At 36.9% G+C, this 19,957-nt stretch overlaps 1 protein-coding gene across 2 annotated transcripts in view; it reads left to right on the top strand.

Moving 5' to 3' along the window:
* The first annotated feature begins 1,657 nt into the window (after positions 1-1,657).
* Ac3 (Adenylate cyclase 3) overlaps positions 1,658-19,957 on the top strand; it is a 46,285-nt gene continuing 27,985 nt past the window's right edge. The window contains exons 1-4 of one of the 2 annotated variants that reach the window (XM_074185029.1): positions 1,658-1,777; positions 4,503-4,782; positions 9,985-10,338; positions 19,554-19,703. In XM_074185029.1, the coding sequence (XP_074041130.1) occupies positions 4,612-4,782; positions 9,985-10,338; positions 19,554-19,703 (675 nt within the window). In that variant the 5' untranslated portion in view covers positions 1,658-1,777; positions 4,503-4,611. Of the gene's footprint in view, positions 1,799-4,502; positions 4,783-9,984; positions 10,339-19,553; positions 19,704-19,957 lie in introns of both variants that reach the window. The other variant, XM_074185030.1, reaches the window with a different exon arrangement.

A 19,957-nucleotide genomic window follows, 5' to 3' on the forward strand; every position in this document is an offset into this window, starting at 1 on the left:
TTTATTACGGCCCTACATCTATCGTGCATCGACAAAATGAGATTGTCAATGTCTTGTTGAGGTACATTTGCCCATTCAGCGATTAAAAGCTCTCTCAATTGAAACGTTGTGTGAATGTTCCCTATATGCGGAGTAATTCTTCGTTGAAGCATGTCCCACACATGCTCGATGGGATTCAGGTCCGGTGATTGATGACCATGGCAATACATCAACTCCTTCGTTGGTGAGCCAGTCAGTCACTAGACGCGCGACATGTGGACAAGCATTATCGTGCATTAGGTGGAAGTTTTCACCAACAGCACCAGCAAACGGACGGACGATAGGTAGAAGAATAGTGTCGAGGTACTGTCGAGCTGTGAGGGAGCGATTTGGAAAAACGAGATCGGTTCTGCCGCCGATCATGATTCCGCCCCATAGCATTACTGTACCATCTCTGTATGTGTGGACTTCCTGGACGTGTCTCAAACGTTCATTATTTTCAGGTCGTCTCCACAGTCTTACTCGACGAGAATCTGGATGAAATCCAAATCTGGATTCGTCTGTAAACAAAACAGTGGCCCAATCATTTGCATCCCAGTTTTGATGTTCTTGACACCACTCTAATCTTCTACCGCGATTGCCTCTCGACAAAGGTGGACATCTAAGTGGCCTTCTGTTGTGGAGATCTGCTTCATGCAGTCGATTTCTGACAGTATCACGACCAATGGTTACCTGGTGCTTCTGCTGCAACACGTTAACCAACTCAGGTGCTGTGATTGTCGGTTGTCTTCTTGCGGTTAAGACCAAAAATCGGTCTTGAACTGCAGTTGTAGCGCGTCTTCGCCCTGGATGTTGTTCGGCTGGACTGCCAGTTTCACGGAAACGCCGCCACAATCGACTAATAACACTTTGAGAGACACCCAAACGAAGAGCTACATCAATTTGTCACATGCCACCTTGAAGAAGCCCTACAGCTCTATTCATCTCAGCCAATGGTAAGTGATGGCGTTCCATGTTAAAGCACAATATTTCCAGTTTAATTGCTGAGCAAGAACTGCATAGAATGTACAAACTCGACACTTTCAGATTATTCATTTTAGCCGAAAACCTACAGTTTGTAAAAAACTTGATAAAAGATTAGTTACCGTTTTTGCAGGCTTTGTTCAACCCATAGAAATCTACGGGGTGGTCGAGTGTACCAATTTAATCGAAATTAAACGACCTCATGCATTTATTTTTATGATATTTAGTATGTTATAAAAATATCCCTAGACTTTTCCGATGTGTGTACATTACTCGCCAGTTGAAAAAGTGGAATCTAGATTTCGAAGACAACGTGTATGTGGGAGAGCTTCTCAATAGAAATATTTAGCCCCAGGAAGTGTTGTAGGACCCAAAAGTTCTCAGATTCTCACCTTCCTCCTTCACAAGGACTCAAGATGAAGACGAAAACTCCTCGCTCCTTCGCTCCCAACGCGCGAAACTCACAACCATAAAATATTCCATCCGATTGATTGAACCAGAAACTGAGAATCGCCCCCTCAGACTTCCGCCTACCCCCAAAATCATAATCGAAATCCGTAGAACTCGACACCCCTTTTACGCTTGCGTTCGCTATCCTGCACGAATTCAATGGAATGCTCTGGGAAGAAGCCCGACTCCGGGAGCAGTTAGCTTACTCCGGCTACCGGATTCGGTCGCTTGCGGACGAAACGTTGTCCGATCGATATGTACACCTGTCCTAGGTTATGTGGCGTTGATTCACGTGAGATGTGACTTTATTTCGGGGCGATTGATGGTGAGGGGTGCAGCAGTGAGGGTAGGGGGCATGCAAACTCTAGAATGCTGGGGGTTGATTGGGTTGATGCTGGGTTGAAGGAGTTAGAATGATGAATGAGAAGAATGCACTTTATTTCACAAAAGCCTTATATAGTGACATATGAATATAATAGTCTGGGTTTGATACGAAAAGTTACTATTGGGTAACAACCGATGTGTACTCTTTTATGAGTGGGAATAAAATAAATGAAAGTTAAAAATAAACTAGAAAAAACACGCTTCAATAGCAACACAAACTGAAAAATGAATAAAATGAATGAAATGCTTTATTCGAATAGGATACAAATCAAATCAAATGAAATCATTTTATTCTCAAATATGAAATGGAAACCATACATACTATTTATTTTGAGACTTAGAATGTAAGAATAACAATTAATACAATTTTAAGTGATTTGAGAATAAATTCAAAATCCCTCTGAGGTTACAAACCTGTGTGTGGTTATAAAATTTAAAAATATTAAGAAATATATAATAAAATACGAAATACATATATCGGAACGAATAATAATATTAAGTAAATACAATAATAAAATGATATGACATAAAATATAAAATGTAATAAATAAAAATAGATAAAAATAAGTCCTTAAGTTACATATAATATGAAAGTTGGGAATATAAAAGTAACCTCTTTTTTTTTTATTATTAAAAGCTAATAAGCGAAGTAAGGTAGAGGTACTATACGGAATTCAATCAATATATTCTCGTATTTTTCTTCTTTCTTTACTTGATATATGTTTTTTCAACATTATACATACATACATACATATAAACACAATAATAGAAAAAAAGATCTACTGATATTTGTTAATAAGTAGTCTCACCTACGATAATTGAGAATACATTTTGTAAATATGAATCATCGTTAAATATGTAAGCCTGCTTTCTATAGATGACCATTCTAGAGTATTTAACATTAACGATGTATGGGTACTCCTGTCACATCTAAAAATAATCCTAATTGCGCGATTCTGTAGTTTTTGTGGTGTTCTCATTTTATTTAAATCACTTGTGTATAGAAGAGTGGGACAATATTTGAAATGTGGCTGTATAATGGTCTTATATACAGTTATCTGTGATTGCTTAGCTAAGTGTTGGGACATTCTTGTGAAAAAATATAATTTCTTAAAAAAATTTTTCTGTATGTTAGTTAAATGGTTATTCATTCATAGATGCTTGTCCAACATGAATCCTAGATATTTGAATTCAGTAATGAGCTCAATTTTGTCATTTTCGATTTGTTTTGTTGACATTCAGCTTCAATGCATTAGTTTTTGAATATGTAGCAATATTATTCAATGCTTCATTCATTTTTTGAATAGCTTTATCTATATCTCTCTCACTAACCGATACTAGGGCATCATCAGCAAAATGATGTTCATAATCACATTCATTACATTTGCTGATATCATTAATGTAAATTAGGAATAGCAATGGCCCTAAAACACTTCTCTGTGGAACCCCGTGGTCTACGTTTATTGCTGTTGAGACAAACTCATTAATTTTGATTCCTGTAAGGTAATCACTGATCCAATTAAGTACTTTTCTTTCAATGCCATATTTTTTAAATTTTATTTTAATCAGTGTCAAATTATTTTTTGATTGTGTTGCTATTGAAGCGTCAATTTTTAGTTTTTGAACTATTATTCATTTTCCACTATTTAGCTTTCATATGATTTTCAATCCACGATTTTTCAGTTTTCAGTGTTAAATTTTTTTGGGTCAAAGGCTAGCACAATAATAAAATTGGGGTAAAATGTAAATATTTATTCATTCTGGCTCTTGACGAGATATTCTTCTGAAAAACTGAAGCTTATTTACTGTCTTTCTGTTAATGTAACCCATATTAAAGTGGAAACTGACTATCAAGTTGCTGTTGATGATAAATACCAAGTATTTAAAATCCTTCACACATTCAATTTTGTTCTTGTCAACAGTCAAAGCAACTTCTGATATATGCTCATCTGTTGTGGCGTTTCAAATATCATCGCTTCGATTTCAGTTACGTTTATTTCCAGTTCATTTTTAATGAGGCATTGAAAAATCTGATATACATATTGATTCCTTCGGAAAATAGCTCCGCTCAGGTTTAAATCAGAAATTAATAATGACAATGACTATGACAAAGATGTATGTCATTCATATATATTGAAAAAAGTAGGGCCCAAGTAAGTGTATCTTGCGGCACACCATAATTTATGATATATTCAACCTATAGCCTGTAATGAATATGAATACATTGTTCAAAACAGAGTATTCATTGCTCGTTTCAAATCCAAGCAAACTACTACAACAAATTCACCGTAATTTCTATAATTTTTCCACTTAGAAATGTTGACCTACAAAGTTACAGGAATATCTTATAAAATTATAATTATATTCAGATCTTTCATCTAATGTCAGAAGGTCTTATTGATTGAGTTTTTTAAAAAGAGAAATCGACTAATTTGATGGCAAAAAAGTGGTATGTCAGTTGATTCGAAATGATCCACCCTATATGTTCCATTCCACTGAATGGAATTATAAGTGATTAACTGTTGTGCGAATAGCATGAAAGTTTCAGTCACAACAAAACAGTGACCAGTCTGAAAAATATCTCTGAGGAAACCTAGACAGAAACTATTAATCAGCTCATCTTGTTTGCATGTCCCACAACATTTGCGTGTTCCACTCCACAAAAGCATCCGAACCATGGAAGGATAAATCACATAAAACGATGTTTCCTTATCAAGTTCTCGCACAAATTGAAATACCGATGAAATATACCACGTAAGAAAAACGAAGCGGAAAATGGAGGACCACAAGTCCGCGGAGAAAATGAAGGAAGTATGTTATTTATTTAACACCTTCACCGATCCATCCCTGGAGAAACTTTACCAGAGTTTCAATGTCAAACAGAAGAGGGCCGGACTTGAGTGTTTTCTTATCGGAGCCATTCTGTTCGACATCTATATGCTGGTGGTGAGTATTTTGTTTGTGGTAGAATGTTTTGGGATTTTGTAGAACACCAGGGTTTGTGAAGAACTTCAGAGTCTTGATATTGCTTCCAAAGGTCTAAATACAGAGCGAGATCCTTCATAAATTTAAATTATCTTCAGTGATGATTGCTCAGTTTAGGATTATTGAAGCTCTACTTTCGAAAACAATCGAATTCATTAGAATACGACATCAAAAATTCCAAAACAAATACAGGACGTTTCTTTTATCATGTGGTAACATTGCTATATTCTAAACCGTGACAGATACGAAGACGATTAATAGGAAAAAAGGTAACTGTCATAGGGAAAAATACAATGGTTGACGAAAATTTACGGGGACTCTCGCCTTTCTCGAGTTATACGAGGAAAACCAAAAATGCTGTTTTTCGTCTTTTTCGAATAAAATTGTTATTTCGGAGAATATCACAAAATGGAAAAAAATTAACAGTTGTTTCGGTGTTGCAATGAGTATGATGATTAATTTTGTTTCGGATGGTAAAATGTTTTCTCAATATTTTGATAAAGGACCCCGCACATTTCTTATGAGAAATGGCTTGCCTTGAATTTTGCCGAAATTTTGATATGTTGTAGTTCTTGATGTGCTGATTGAAAGTGTCTACAGTCAAAATTCAGAATTGTACAGTTTTCGAGATGTGAACCTTTGAATATAGATTTTTTCCATTTCTTGCAGTTTTGCTCATCAATCGAGAGCTCTCACTTCTGGTTGGGATAGAATTTGGATGTTCAGCAACCAGAATTAGTTTTACGAATAATCTTCTTCAGTTATAATAGATGCCGCCATCGATAATTTTTCATACACTGCTTCACACTATCTCGATAATCTGAGAATGTGGTGCTGTGACATTTTCCTCAGATAGACTCAAAATGGATGATAGCATCTCACAGCATCTGTATCTTTCATACCTGAGAATACTCTCCAGATAGAATGGAGGGGTTCAGGTATTGGAAGCGAACTATTTTGCGCCGTAATATGTTTTAAAAATGGGGTTTTCCATCGCGAGTGGCGGACAGTGTATATCACTTTGGCCAACCCCATTCAGGTGGTAGGTGCATTTTGAGCATTTCCATCAGTCCTGAGAGTTTCATCATTCCACCTCGAATATTATGGAAGATACGGGGGTGTTTCCATAAGAAGTGAGACAACTTCGGATTTTTCAGGACTGAAATTTTTTCAGGAAAAAAGTGTATTCGTAGTAAGTTGGTAGTCCTGATGACGAATCTGAAGGAATTTTGATTCTATTTTGCCCCCTAATATGTTTCACCGAAAAAATGGGGTGTTCCATCGCGAGTGGCGGACATTGTATATCATTTTGGCCAACCCCATTCAGGTGGTAGGTGCATTTTGAGCATTTCCATCAGTCCTGAGAGTTTCATCGTTCTACCTCGAATATTACGGAAAATACGGGGGTGTTTTCATGAGAAGTGAGACACACTGTATATATAGATTTAGGATTGGCCAGTTACAAAAATTTTGCTAATCAAGATTGTTCTTCACGAGAACTTGCACACAAAATGAGGACTTTTGTAAAATCCACCAGAACTATTCCGAAAAAGAACAAATATAAATGCTACAGGATACGCAAAGTTAAGACGTAGAAATAGGGAAGTTAGAAATATTTCTAAAACAAGAATATGGACGGACGAATCAAAATTCACCAACAATGGTTGGTTTAACAGACAAAGGTAAACCAATTTCCAAGAAAGGTTCGGAATGAATGTTTGGTTGGGAATTGTGGGAACAAAATTCACTGATGATGGTGGTTATTTCAATTGAAACGCTATAAAAATATCGAATGTGATATACCCTTGGATTGTGAATTTATCGCTTCATCAATATCTGTAATAAAAAAGACAGGTCCAAATTGAAAAAAAGTTGATGGTGGCCATGTTGACACGAAACGTTTTATCGAATATATATTATTACATTAATAACATTTTCCTACTCAATTTGTTTAAGTTATGTTTTTACGTTGCAAAACAATGTAAAGCATACCCTGTAGTATCTGTTACGGTTTAGAATATAGCAATATTACCACATGTATAATGACAAACACTGTACGTTAGCTTCATTACTCCAAAAAAAAAAGCAGAAACTGTTTTTTTCGGTTGGGAAAGTGATGGCGACTATTTTTGGTATAGTTATAGAGTTATTTCAATCGATAATTTTCAAAAAGATAAAATCATTATAGGAGCGTACTATGCATCATTACTTGAGAAGCTGCAGGCAGAACTTTGCAGAAAAAAAATCTGCCTCATCAAGATAACGCACCGTCTCACAATTCAGCGGTTGCTGTGGTGAAAATCCACGAATTACGGTTTGAACTGCTTGACCACCCGCCTTACACACCAGATCTAGCTCCGAGTGACTTTTTTGTTCCCTGGTCTGATAATTGCGCTCGTAGGACAGAGATTTTCGTCAAATGAAGGGGCAATTCGACAAAATGTCTTGCATCTTTGTTAGGTCAAAAATTTTTCAGATCACTTATAGAATACACAAAGAATTCACATACATATACTGACAGTGTGCTTCAATATGTTCACTTTTATGAATTTTCAGTCATCCCGTTGATATCGACAAGAGTTCTGAACCTTGTCGGAGTTTTCAACTGACGGTTCTAAACTGAATAAAAATAAAATAGCTATCCAATCTTGGTTTGATACATTGATTTGTTCGGATCTCTTATTTTTCTCTTATTTTTCAATAATTTTGGGTGAATAAACTTTTTTTCGACTCAGAGTCCGAATTCAGATTGTTCGTTAGTTTGTTTTAGCTCAAGAATATAAATTGCATTTTGTTGCCCGTCAATTGTAGCAAACGTGTGAGGATTGGCTGCTCATTGATTAGTGCAGCCTATCCTGATTAATTTTTTCAAAACATAAACCCACTCACCATTCTTGAAAGCCCCTCTTCCTCGCTTTCTATTCAATCCATCAATTATGTTTATAAAATTATCAAAATCGATGTCTCTATGTAAAAATGCTGCTTTCCTATCGAATTTCCTCGCTATTATTTGACCTTAGCCTACTGGCATTAAGGAAAAAAATCTCAGCTGATTTAAAAAGCTGAGCCCATCAATATTGTTCGCAAAGCTACAGGCGCAAAGTGATCGCTTAAGCTTTGATGCATGCTGAGGATACCCTACAAAAACACACTTTTGTCTATTTTCCACGCTATTTCTTTATTGTTGTTGAAAATGGTGTAATAGTCGAAACTAGTCAACAATAAAGAAATATCGTGGAAAATAGACAAAAGTGTGTTTTTGTAGGGTATCCTCAAACATGAATTTCCACAAAATAAACAAGTCGTCAATCAAAGAAGTTTGATGTATGCCTTTTGCTTAACAAGTTCTATCTTGGTAACTGAGTTGTGGTGACATCGTTCAATGTTTCAATCTGAACTCAGTTCATCAGCTACTTGAGCAGCAGTCTCAGAAGGAAATGCTCCCTCATGTTCGTGAACCGAACTACTAACTTCATCCAATACCATTCTGTCATTAGATACTCCAAACTGAAAACTCCACGATCCTCCTGTTGTCTTGGGAAGCTTAACCATGGAACAAGCAACTTGAAATGCAAACTCCTTGGGAGTCATTTTTGGTCTTCACGTCTAGTTGATTGAGCTTCTTTTGAGTGTACTATGGAAGAGTATAGCAAGTGTATTTGAAGCAGCAACTTTGTTCTCTTCCGAGAGTTCTAATGACCATATCTGCTTGAGCTATTACTTGCCAAGAAGAGAGTTCTCCACCGATGTGACACCTTGAGATTAACGTCATTTTTGGTCTTCACGTCTAGTTGAATGAGTATAGTAAGTACATTAGAAGCGATAGTTCTAATGATCAGATCTGCTGGAGTTTGTGCTATTACTTGCCAAGAAGAGAGTTCTCCACCAATGTGACACCTTGAAATTGACGTCATTTTTGGTCTTCACGTCTAGTTGATTGAGCTTCTTTTGAGTCTACTATAGAGGAGTATAGCAAGTACATTAGAAGCGATAGTTTTAATGACCAGATCTGCTGGAGTTTGTGCTATTACTTGCCAAGAACAGAGTTCTCAACCGATATGACACCTCAAGATTGACGCCATTTTTGGTCTTCACGTCTAGTTGATTAAGCTTCTTTTGAGTCTACTATAAAGGAGTATAGCAAGTACATTAGAAGCGATAGTTCTAATGACCAGATTTTCTGGAGTTTGTGCTATTACTTGCCAAGAAGAGTGTCCTCCACCAATGTGACACCTTGAGATTGTCGTCATTTTTGGTCGTCACGTCTAGTTGAATGAGTATAGCAAGTACATTAGAAGCGATAGTTGTAATGACCAGATCTGCTGAAGTTTGTGCTATTACTTGCCAAAAAGAGAGTTCTCAAACGATGTGACACCTTAAGATTGACGCCATTTTTGTCTTCACGTCTAGTTGATTAAGCTTCTTTTGAGTCTACTATAAAGAAGTATAGCAAGTACATCAGAAGCGATAGTTGTAATGACCAGATCTGCTGGAGCTTGTGCTATTACTTGCCAAGAAGAGAGTTCTCCACTGATGTGACATCTTGAGAGTGGCGTTGTTCCACTTGATGGTTGAGCAAGATTACGAATATGGTGGAAAATCATAATGGAATATGGGAAATAACACTTTCTATGTTTTTCACCACTTTTATTTGTAACTAACGTTACTGCAGTTTCATCCTATAAGGACATTTTCAAAATTATACATCAAACTTCAACGAATATGAGCTGCATATCCTCTTGGTAATCTTGAATCTCTTTTTTTCCGATGAATATACATATAAATGATCTGTCTTTGTTGCGTCATCTATGGTCTGACTTTTCTCTCCAGGAATCTACGCACGATTGAATTAACAGAACTTTTTCTTCCTCCACCTCATCTCTATCCTCACTAGTTCTTGATTACAATCCCCTCCAAAATATTCATCATCTCTCCAAGTATATTTCTGTTAGGTGTGCAAAACAATAAAGGTAACTGAAAGATTTGAGACGATAAGTGTGATTACAATTTGGAAGTTTTGATATATTTCTAGCCACATCAGGTGGCTCAATATTTTCCATGAGATTTTGGTCATACCAGAGTTTGTTTGCTGCAGAATGAGTATATAACGGTGCTTCCCAATCCACAGACAATTCCGTGTAGCTGAAAAGTATTTTTTTTCAGGTTCCAAACGGACAAGACCATATATTCTTCACCGTCATGATCCTCTACATCACAACGAACACATCGCTGTTGGTACTATGCAAAAAAGAAATGAAGTGCACTATTCCTTGGGCAGCAATACCCTACATGTGTTGGTACGTGGCGATCACCCAGGTGCTATCGGCCCTCATCCTCAAAAAGAACGAAGTCACGTCCAGGGATAGCCTAGGATGGGTTCTACTGCTAGTATATTTGGTGTACGTGACGCTACCTATAAGACTACGATATTGTATCATTTTGAGTATTGGTACTTGTGCCTCTTACTTCGCAGCTATTATCATATTCTCGAAGTCCGATCTGCATTTCTACCAACAGGTGAGTATGAAGTTTGAAGTTACCCGTGATGAATTAGGCGGTTTGTAATATACACCTACTGCTATATGGACATCTCACACCCCTCAAAACAAATAAAGGATCACTACTTTGTATAATAAGTTAGTCAACTTTGATAAGAAATAACAGTGGTTTTAAAACTTTGGAACTGCTACCAACAACTAGAGACTGTCCATCGGAGGCCAGGTCAAGGATGGTGGAGGTCCACTTTAGCCCAGGAGGATAGGTATTTACATCTGAGTACAGAGTTTTCAACAGCCAGGGAGCTACAAAATGAGCTAAGCCGAGCAACGAGGACCCAAGTTTCCTCGACTTACAGCACGTCACAAAAAGAAAGAATGCAGTTTGCTTGGACGCAGAGTTGGTAACTAAGGCATTGGCGTGAAGTACTCTGAATTCACTCTTCTTGGTAATGATGGTCGTGCCAGGGTATACAGAAGAAGGAATACACATTTTATCCTCTGCTGCTTATCTTCAGGGGTTCTATTTGGAGGTGGATCAAGGATCGTGTGGGGTTGAATGACACTCAATGATTTTAAAGACCTTGTAGATATACGCAACGAATCCCTGACCGCTCAAAAGTACGTTAATGAGGTGTTTGTCCAGATACGTTACAGGGCATAAAACCAGGAGGTTTTACAAGCGTACCACCCCACTACTTTGGGGTGGTACGCTTGTAGCCCGGGTCTCAAGCCCATCGAACATGTCTGGGATCAACTGGGAAGAACCATTCGAAACCAACAAAACCAACCTACCACTTTGGATGAGTTGAAGATCGCTCTTTGAGAAGAGTCCTTCGATTTCTGTCCTAGAAGGAAAAACAAGATACTGAGCCATTAATTATAACACAAAACAACTTTTTCTTCACTTTTGACTTCAATAAATGGAGGGTTTTCATTTTGACTTAGTAGTTCTTTTATTTTCTGACGAATACCCAGTACAAAACAAAAAATTATCCAATAATTCAGCATTTTGCATTGCCCTTCAAAATATTATAACATATAGGTAATGGGTTATTTTTTGTTGAAAAAATCACAAGCTCATAAAGAAGTGATTCTTTGATTGTTTTAAAAAGTGTATCAAATGTAAATGGTTTTCATAGTTCCTCCAAATCCTGTAGCGCCGATCGCTATCCTTTCCTCTGCATCATCATCATCATTACCAGTTTCATCACCATCATTATTATTTTCATATTTTATCATGATTTCTGTTTTCTAAACTTGTATTTGTTTTTGTATTCTTTGTTTTCGTTTACATTGAATACTATTGGATTTTTATCCCAACATCAAAGCCTAGATCTGCCAAGTGAATTCCAATGGACAAGCTCAATATGATTTCCATCTCTTTGATCCTAGTCACTATTGATATTAATTAGGTGGAAGTAGAAGGGCTCTATGGTCGATTTTAATTACGGTTGTCAATCAGCGTGAGCGATTGATTTCCGGCAAGCATTCCATAGCAATTTAATTAATCCTGAATGGATAGTCCTGGGGTCCTTCATCACAGAACTGGCTCACTTCGTTCCAGCATTTCCCTATTTTCACGTTTTGAAATGTTCGTTAAGCTTTTTATTCGTACAACGAAACAAACATGAAAGCTTCCAAAAGTCTGGAATAAAAGGACGATGCAGGACTCGCAAGACTGGAGATCGGCTTACGCGGAATGTTTTGTTAAACAGGATGAACAAAAGAGGATTTTCGCACGACAAAGTTAGGTAGGGTTTTTAATGATAACTCGATGGCCGGAGATTTTCAGAATGTCGTTATTTCAGAAATGACACCGGAGGAATCATTATTTTTCTGGCAAAATATCTACAAAGAAAGGAACTTTTAAAATCAGACGCATATCTCAGACGCATGAATTTGCGCAAATATTACAATATTTTCATTGTAATTCGGTAAAATCAAATCAAAAACTTCAGTATTGAAGATATTTATCATACCCTAAAAAAATTAAAGCCTTAATTTACTGCGGGACCTGAATATATTCCAGCATTCATCATTAAAGATTGTGCCTTAGCTCTGGTTGAGCCACTAACAACTCTAATTAATATATGCCTGAAAACATCAACTGTACCATCAATATGGAGAATGTCGAAAGTCTGCCCAATTTTCAAAAAAAGAGATGAAAGTGAGGTAAAAAATTACAGACCGATTTCTATCATATGCAACTTTTGTAAAGTGTTTGAGATGCTTTTTGAGAAGATAATGTATTGTCATGTCAGCATCATTATTAGTCCCAATCAACACGGTTTCATGAAAGGACGTTCAACCACCACCAATCTTGTAACAGTCACTCAATGTATTGCAGAGGGTATTGATTGTCAGTCTCAGACTGATGTCATCATCCTGATTCACAAGAAAAGTAATTTTATCGCATTACATGGGAAATTTACGTACGTCACATCACCGTTTGTTGAATAAGAACAATAAAAGTCAGTATAAGACCTCAATAATAATTAATGCCTGAAATCAATCCGCTTTTTATGACACTCGGGCGGGTTCATGATATCCCACTGCTGAAAGAGAGAGGACGAGTCGCTAAGTGAAAGTGAAGATTAGACTAATTGAAAAGGGTGAAAGAATGGAGGGTCTCAACAAAGCGCAATGGTCTTAGAGCATTGTGGGTCGATGAGGAGTTGCTTCTCATCGCGTGTTGCGAAAATTGGCTACTAGACGATTTTTATTTCAGGTTTGAAATTGTTCAGGTTTTCCTTGTCTCAGTGGATCGAATCTCGTCGACTTTTACTAACTACTATCTGAAAGTACGTAGGCAAACATAAAAACAATTTTTTTTAATGAAATTTGATTTTGGAGCCATGTTTCATTCATTGTCAGATATCCACCCATGAATTTAGGATTTTATGGTGTCTGTATCTAAATCTTTTGGTATACCTCTCTCATTATATGGTTCCGGAACGATGCTGAATAAGATGAAGTTTTTTTAACTTCATCTTACTCTACGAGGATATTGTTTTTGTCAGTCCAAGAGAAAATGAAAGTCCGAGGTTTCAAATATAAAGTATAATGAGTGAAACAACGACTACATGGAAAAAATAAAAAAAACGCCAATTTGACTGTGTTATTTACGAGTACGGATCAACTAATTTCAGTTTTCTAAACGGGGTTGAGAGAGGATTTTTAAGATCTTTAAAATGATGTGTTACAAGATAGAGGGTGCTATTCAAAATTATTAAGTGGGGGTAGCTAGGGGTAAGGGGGTTAAACCTAAAATACCACTGGCACTGGTTTTAAACTTCCCTCTCGATATCTAAATTGACGTGTTTTTTGCCTACGGCAAATTCTACCTACTAAACGAAGTACTAGGGGTGGGAAGTTTTGAAATGAAGGCACTGCATACATTTGTTTAGTCTAGCTTGATTTAAACATGACGCCGAAAGGTCCGACAGTCATAAAATTATGCAAACGCTTTTTTAGATGCGAGAATATCGACACCGAAACACCGGGTGATCGCCCTTGATTTGCAATAACATTACGAGTTTCTTATATAAATATTGAGACTTGATCGGGACGAAGATATCTGTTTTGAAATAACTTCTCATTTTCCATGAATGAAACGAAATTTTACGTTACTAACACAATGACATTTGCTACATCACCATCTACTCTGTGTAGCAAAATACATGGAATAATTTTTGCAAACTTTATTTGTTCGGGAGTTTCACGTTAGATGTCTCTTAGTGTAGATTTTTTTTTGAAAACTACTGATTGATTTAAAATATTTAAGAATTGGTCCTTTTTGAACGAACTCTGAACCAGCAATAAACTTTAACGTTCTCGTCTCACTACTGCTTGAAATAGTGATGGCATAACCAGCTGTTTGACTTAATAATTCACCTGGGATCGGGATCCCCCAAATTCACGACGAAACAGAACATAAATAAAGCCTAGAAAGTGGATTTACTACTGGCAGATGTTACTTTAATCAATATGGCATGAACTTTCGACCTTCCTGAACATCTTGTGGATTTTCGTGCCCTTCCGAGAGGCGTCTTCTTTCTTGCAAGACATGCGGAATTGTGTGTGGAGTAGTTTTTGAAACTCTACGTAACTCTGTGATATAAGCTTGAGTGCCATTGTTATTTGAATGAAAATATGTTGAAGACAACTGAAAGTGATTCTGAAAAACGATATTCTGAATTGAATAACAAATAATTATAATGATCTAGTTCTGAAATGTAATACAAAAGGTACAGAGTACAATCGCTGTATGCCACTGTCAATATTTCAAGTGTTTTTGAGCACCTCATTCCAGTTTTCACACAAAAACACAAAATGATGAATAAAGAATGATTGCCACCTGAAATAGAAATAAAATGATGTGTTATTAATACAATTAACCAATATATTGTCTTTGGGGTTGTGAAATGTAAAGTCGGGGATATATGGAAGACACTGTGAAGATTGTGACAATAGATATATCGGCCCGACTGAGCGGGCTATTGACACTCGTTTCAAAGAACACACAGCAAATGGCATCATACTTCTGGATGCTTTCTATAGTCTGAACATGGCGAGGAGTGACATGACAACTATGAACAATGACAAAGATCATATTTCAATCAACTCACTGCTATTGATGAGGATCCCTCTGTTGAAGATTACCGGGAACTTGCACTAGAACATTTCCCGAAAGTTTACCCTAGGAGATATAAATAGGTGTGGTTTAGATATCGCGTATTTTCTAAAAATCTAGAGGGGTCCTATCAGGTGATCTAGCTGGCCGTTCTAAAAGAACACACTACCCACCTACTGGTTTGGATAATTGACAAACTCAAAAGGGTTTTCAACCACTGTTATGTTTCACAACGATGAGATTATGTGAGATATGTGTTCGTGGATAGAATTCATTATTGAAGGGAAGTGACTTTTGAATAATTACGAAAATTTGAAGAGATAAACTGCTGAAATGAGTTTCGAAGACATTTTTCATTGAGGTTATCCAGATTCAGGAACGGCTGAAAACAAGTTGAAAACGCTTGCTCGGTAATTAGTGATGTCAGATTTATTTATTATTTATCAATCTCTTCTTGTCTGAAAGACACGAGAAATAAAACGGAGGTTTATATCACTTTGAGATAAGACTGAAACTACTAAAAATCCAATAAGCAGAAGGCGTGAAAACTTCTTGTGCCAGACAAAGGACTTTTTCATTGGATTCCTTTCCAGAGAAGATTTTGATGGAAATAAGTACGAGAACAGACATAGAAGAAAAGATAATGGAAAAAGTTTTATTGATATTGAACGTTTTTGCTGCGTTTCTCAGATCTTGATGGTGGAAATGATTACAAACATGATTTGTTAGCAAACTGAAGTTACTAACTGTTCACTGAGTTATCTGAAAATGGCAGAATATAAAGAGAGTGTAGATGAGAATCGAATGAATGAGAGAACCATTATTCATGTGATTATTTCCAAGAGATCCTTTCCGTAGCGAATAATTACTTGAAGGATTTTGAGAGAGTTCAATTTCTTTATTTCACTATAAAAAAATTGATGTAGTAATTCTGGAACATCATAATCATTTGGACGAATGAAAAAGGGATGAAAATGAGCCCATTTTCATCAAGCTTCTTTCTCTTATGATTTCCATAGACTTGGGACAGTTAATTTTCGAAAATATAATGATAAACAATCCTAATCTATAACCCAACCCAACCTACGAAGTTGGAAAGTTTCTCTTCAACTACTAACTCAACATATTACTCATATAGTTGACGGGAAAAGTGTTTTTCAACAAAAACTAACCTCCGAACCTACGAACTTGAAGAAGAGCGTTCCTTATTAAAAACTGATCTAACATATAACCTAAACCAATACACGTAGTTGAAAGAGTTCCCTAATCTAACCTTACCTAACCTAACCTAACCTAACCTAACCTTACCTAACCTAACCTAACCTAACCTAACCTAACCTTTTTTTTTTTGGTGGGGTGGAAACCCTCATGGGCACTGATCGCTTGGTGTCCATCGCGAATCAGTAGTGCCGGACTTTTACCGGCTAAAACCACCCCCGTGCCCTCTCCCGTACCCAGAACTTTCCGAAGGACATATCATCAGATACAGGCGGCATTTAACTGCCTTCACTCCCTATCTTCTGCTTCTAAGCTTCTCTCTTCATGCTCCTTTTGCCTCATTATCTCTTCCAAGTACCTTGCTCCTCTCTTCTACTGATTTTGACTGTTCATCATCTTTCCCATGAGGTTATCAGGATTTATTTCTCCTATTTCCATCTCTAACCTAACCTAACCTAACATAACCTAACCTAACCTAACCTAACCTAACCTAACCTAACCCAAACTAATCTAATCTAACCTAACCTTACCTAACCTTAACTAATCTAACCTAACCTAAACTAACCTAACCGAACCTAACATATAACCTACCCTAGCCCACGAAATTTGGGATTTTTTTTAACAAAAACGAACCTGACCTACGGAAATGAAAAGAAAAGTTAATTTTTATCAAAAACTAACCTCATGTGTGACCTAACCTAACATACGAAGTTGAAAAGGAGGGTGAACATTAGGTTTAGAGATTACCTATCGTTTTGAATGATCGAATAGTGAAGTTGTTGAGTTAGCTGCCATTGGAAAGGTATTGAAAGAAGGTGTGGGTTTTATATGGCATGACAAATTGACTATGAAAAAGCTCTGTTCAAAGTGAGCGTCTAGAGAGCTCACTTTTGAACAAAAATAAGAACGTCTTGATGATTCTAAGCAGTGTTTGCCCATGTTTAAACATAACAAACCGGAATTTTTGCATCGATATGTGACAATGGATGAAACATTGATCCATCACTCCAATCTTCACGTTTTACTTTGAATGTTGATGATAATAATGGTTTTTTGTGAATTGTGAACATTATTCCGAATTTGGACTGGCGATGTAGATGTTTCAGTAAATTTGAAATGCACAAGAATGTTCAGGAATACATACTGCTTCAAATCGTGGTCTGAAATAAAAAAATTGTTTTCGGATACGAAGAATACAAGAAAGGCTATTCAAAATTCGCCAGAAAAAGTAATTTGTGAAATCACCAACTTTCAAAACTCTGACAGAGAAACATTTCCCAGTAAAATATCTCCTTACAATCGAACTTCTCCCAATCGATAGTCGCCCTGCTTCTGGCTGTGTAGTAAGTCATTATCGACAGGTATACTGTTTCTGGGGATGATGGGGAGGTCATTAGTTTGAATATGAATCACGCCACTAGGAAATATAGTGCAACCGACTGGAATTATAATGAGCACGAGGTATTGACAGAATCGAAACCGCTTGTTAATGAATGTAAATAGAAACTATACTACTGCATATACATATACACTGATCCAGTCAATATTGGTTTCGAGATCACCCTCAATTTTCTGCAAGCTGGCATTATCATGAATCGGTGGTAAATTTATTGCTTGAGTGAAATCTAGTGTAACACGTATCAATGTTTGTCTGTGGAGTATATACATAAGAGCCTGTGTATTTTTTACGCATCACAGGTTAGAAGTAAGTAATTTGCTGTGCTCTCAGTTTTGACGCGAGCCATTTCTTAACTTCAATATTGGTTAGTGAATCCCTAATTTTTGATTGATGAAAAAGTCTCTGAATTATCTGAATTCTGATTCAGAAATTGATATATTACACAGTTACTGTGGAATCCATCCGGATCATCTGACGACAGGCTGATTTGGGAATTTTTACAGGCTAAACGTTTGTTTCAACTTCTATGATGCATTTGGATTTGCTACTGAAGAATATGAGGAAATTGCTACATGGCTATTTTATGCAGGGAAGTCATATTGCTGTTGGGTTTGGGCAGCATAATGATGGATTTTACCTACACTGTAGTCCGAGATCTGTATATAGAGTGAAGTATGGGACCTGATGTTGATCTTTGAGGCATTCTCAATATGAGAGGCGAAAGGATTTCATACTCTGTCGCTTTGGAATCTGCTAGTTAGACAGTTGCTGGAACCGAACGTTTCTGCATAAAAAGATGTCTGTGACCCGGAACATCAAGAGCTTTGTTGAAATCCATTCATATGAGACTACTAATGTGATTGTTATCGATACCTCAGTGATGTTTTTGAGGTGTGTACAGTTTTCTGAACCGGAATAGTTCCTTAAATTCAGCACAATGCAGTATCTTGGTTTCATTTCGTTACTTAATTTCGGGACAAAATGAAACGTTCGAAAAATAGTCAGCTACAATTAACTTTTTGAAGTTCTGAAGCATTGATACGACTAATTGGAGTTCTCAAATCTCCAATTTTGTGTCCTCTCGCTTCTGTTTCAATTTCATAAGGGATCTGTCAGGGCTTTGTCTCTGCCGTCCAATCCTCCAATAATCCTTGGAGTAAGAACGATCCGTCCCAATCTTGACTTCTATCTCATGTGGAATACACTGCAGATTGAATAATAATTGAATGTGGTATCTCTTACTTATAAAACAAAGTGGCACAATTATCTCAGTTACATCATTTTCAACTCAAGAATGACTGGATCGATTTTTATGATTTCTTATCTGAGATGAACATTAAAAGAAGTTGACGACGTTCCATTTGTTAGGTTAGGACACTTCTCATAATGCGCGCGAAGAGAATTGAGGTTATGATATTTGTAGTTATGCGCGCATAAATAATTGTCATGTCATGTCTCACCAGAGGTTACGGTTTTCATTCTGTTCCAATTTGAGTGTTCCTCAATATCCTAAAGAACTGGTAGATGACTTTAAATTTTTCACTTTATATAATTGCAACTCATTCACTGACGATTCCTGAATCGTTGTTAATGACCGACATGAGGGAATGAAATCATTACTCTAAGCATTAAAATACAGCCGTTCCTTCAGCAAAAGTGACTTTTCATTGATTTCTCAAACGGATTGAACATAACTTTTATTTTGAGATCAACGTCATAGCATCAATTGAATTCAGAATGTCTGCCACTGAATAAATTGTTTTTTGTACCGCTCTGTAATTAGTACAAAAGACATCTTGAATCACTTTGATTTATGAGTGAAGTTGTACAAATGTATCAGCAAGTAAAAAAACGACAACAATCTACGTCTCCCTTTCAATTCAATTTTCTTTGCAACCCTTGCAAAACCAATCCCATCCAACCACTCCTCCTCCCCCTACAATAAATCCCACCTGGATGTAATACAAATTATTTTCTCTTCTAGCACGTGTCGAACAGCATCCTGCTGCTAACGGCCAGTCTTTTGGGTATAACGTCTTTTCTCGTGGAAGACAAACAACAGCGAAGGGCATTTTTAGAGACTAGGCAGTCGCTGGAAGTGAAGCTCGTCATCGAGGAACAGAGCGCAGAGCAGGTGAGAGCAATATCCTTCAAAGCCAACACGTGGAAGGTAACAATCTCGGACGGTGCGTTGATTAATTCAGGACTGTTCGTCCGGGGATTCTGATTTCATTGGTTGAATAGGGTTCGGATTGGCGTTGCTGCGACCCAGTTCAGGCACAGGTTGGGAGAGCTATTATTGAAATTGCAGGAGTGTATTTCATAAGAATGAAGGAATGAGGTGTCTCAGTATCTATTGATGTCCAATAATTCATTTGTCTGCTTTGG

This window comes from Leptinotarsa decemlineata, unplaced genomic scaffold (assembly GCF_025532065.1).
Source record: "Leptinotarsa decemlineata unplaced genomic scaffold, Ldec_3_MD MMD2_tig00026361_RagTag_RagTag, whole genome shotgun sequence".
Classification (NCBI taxonomy): Eukaryota; Metazoa; Arthropoda; class Insecta; order Coleoptera; family Chrysomelidae; genus Leptinotarsa; species Leptinotarsa decemlineata.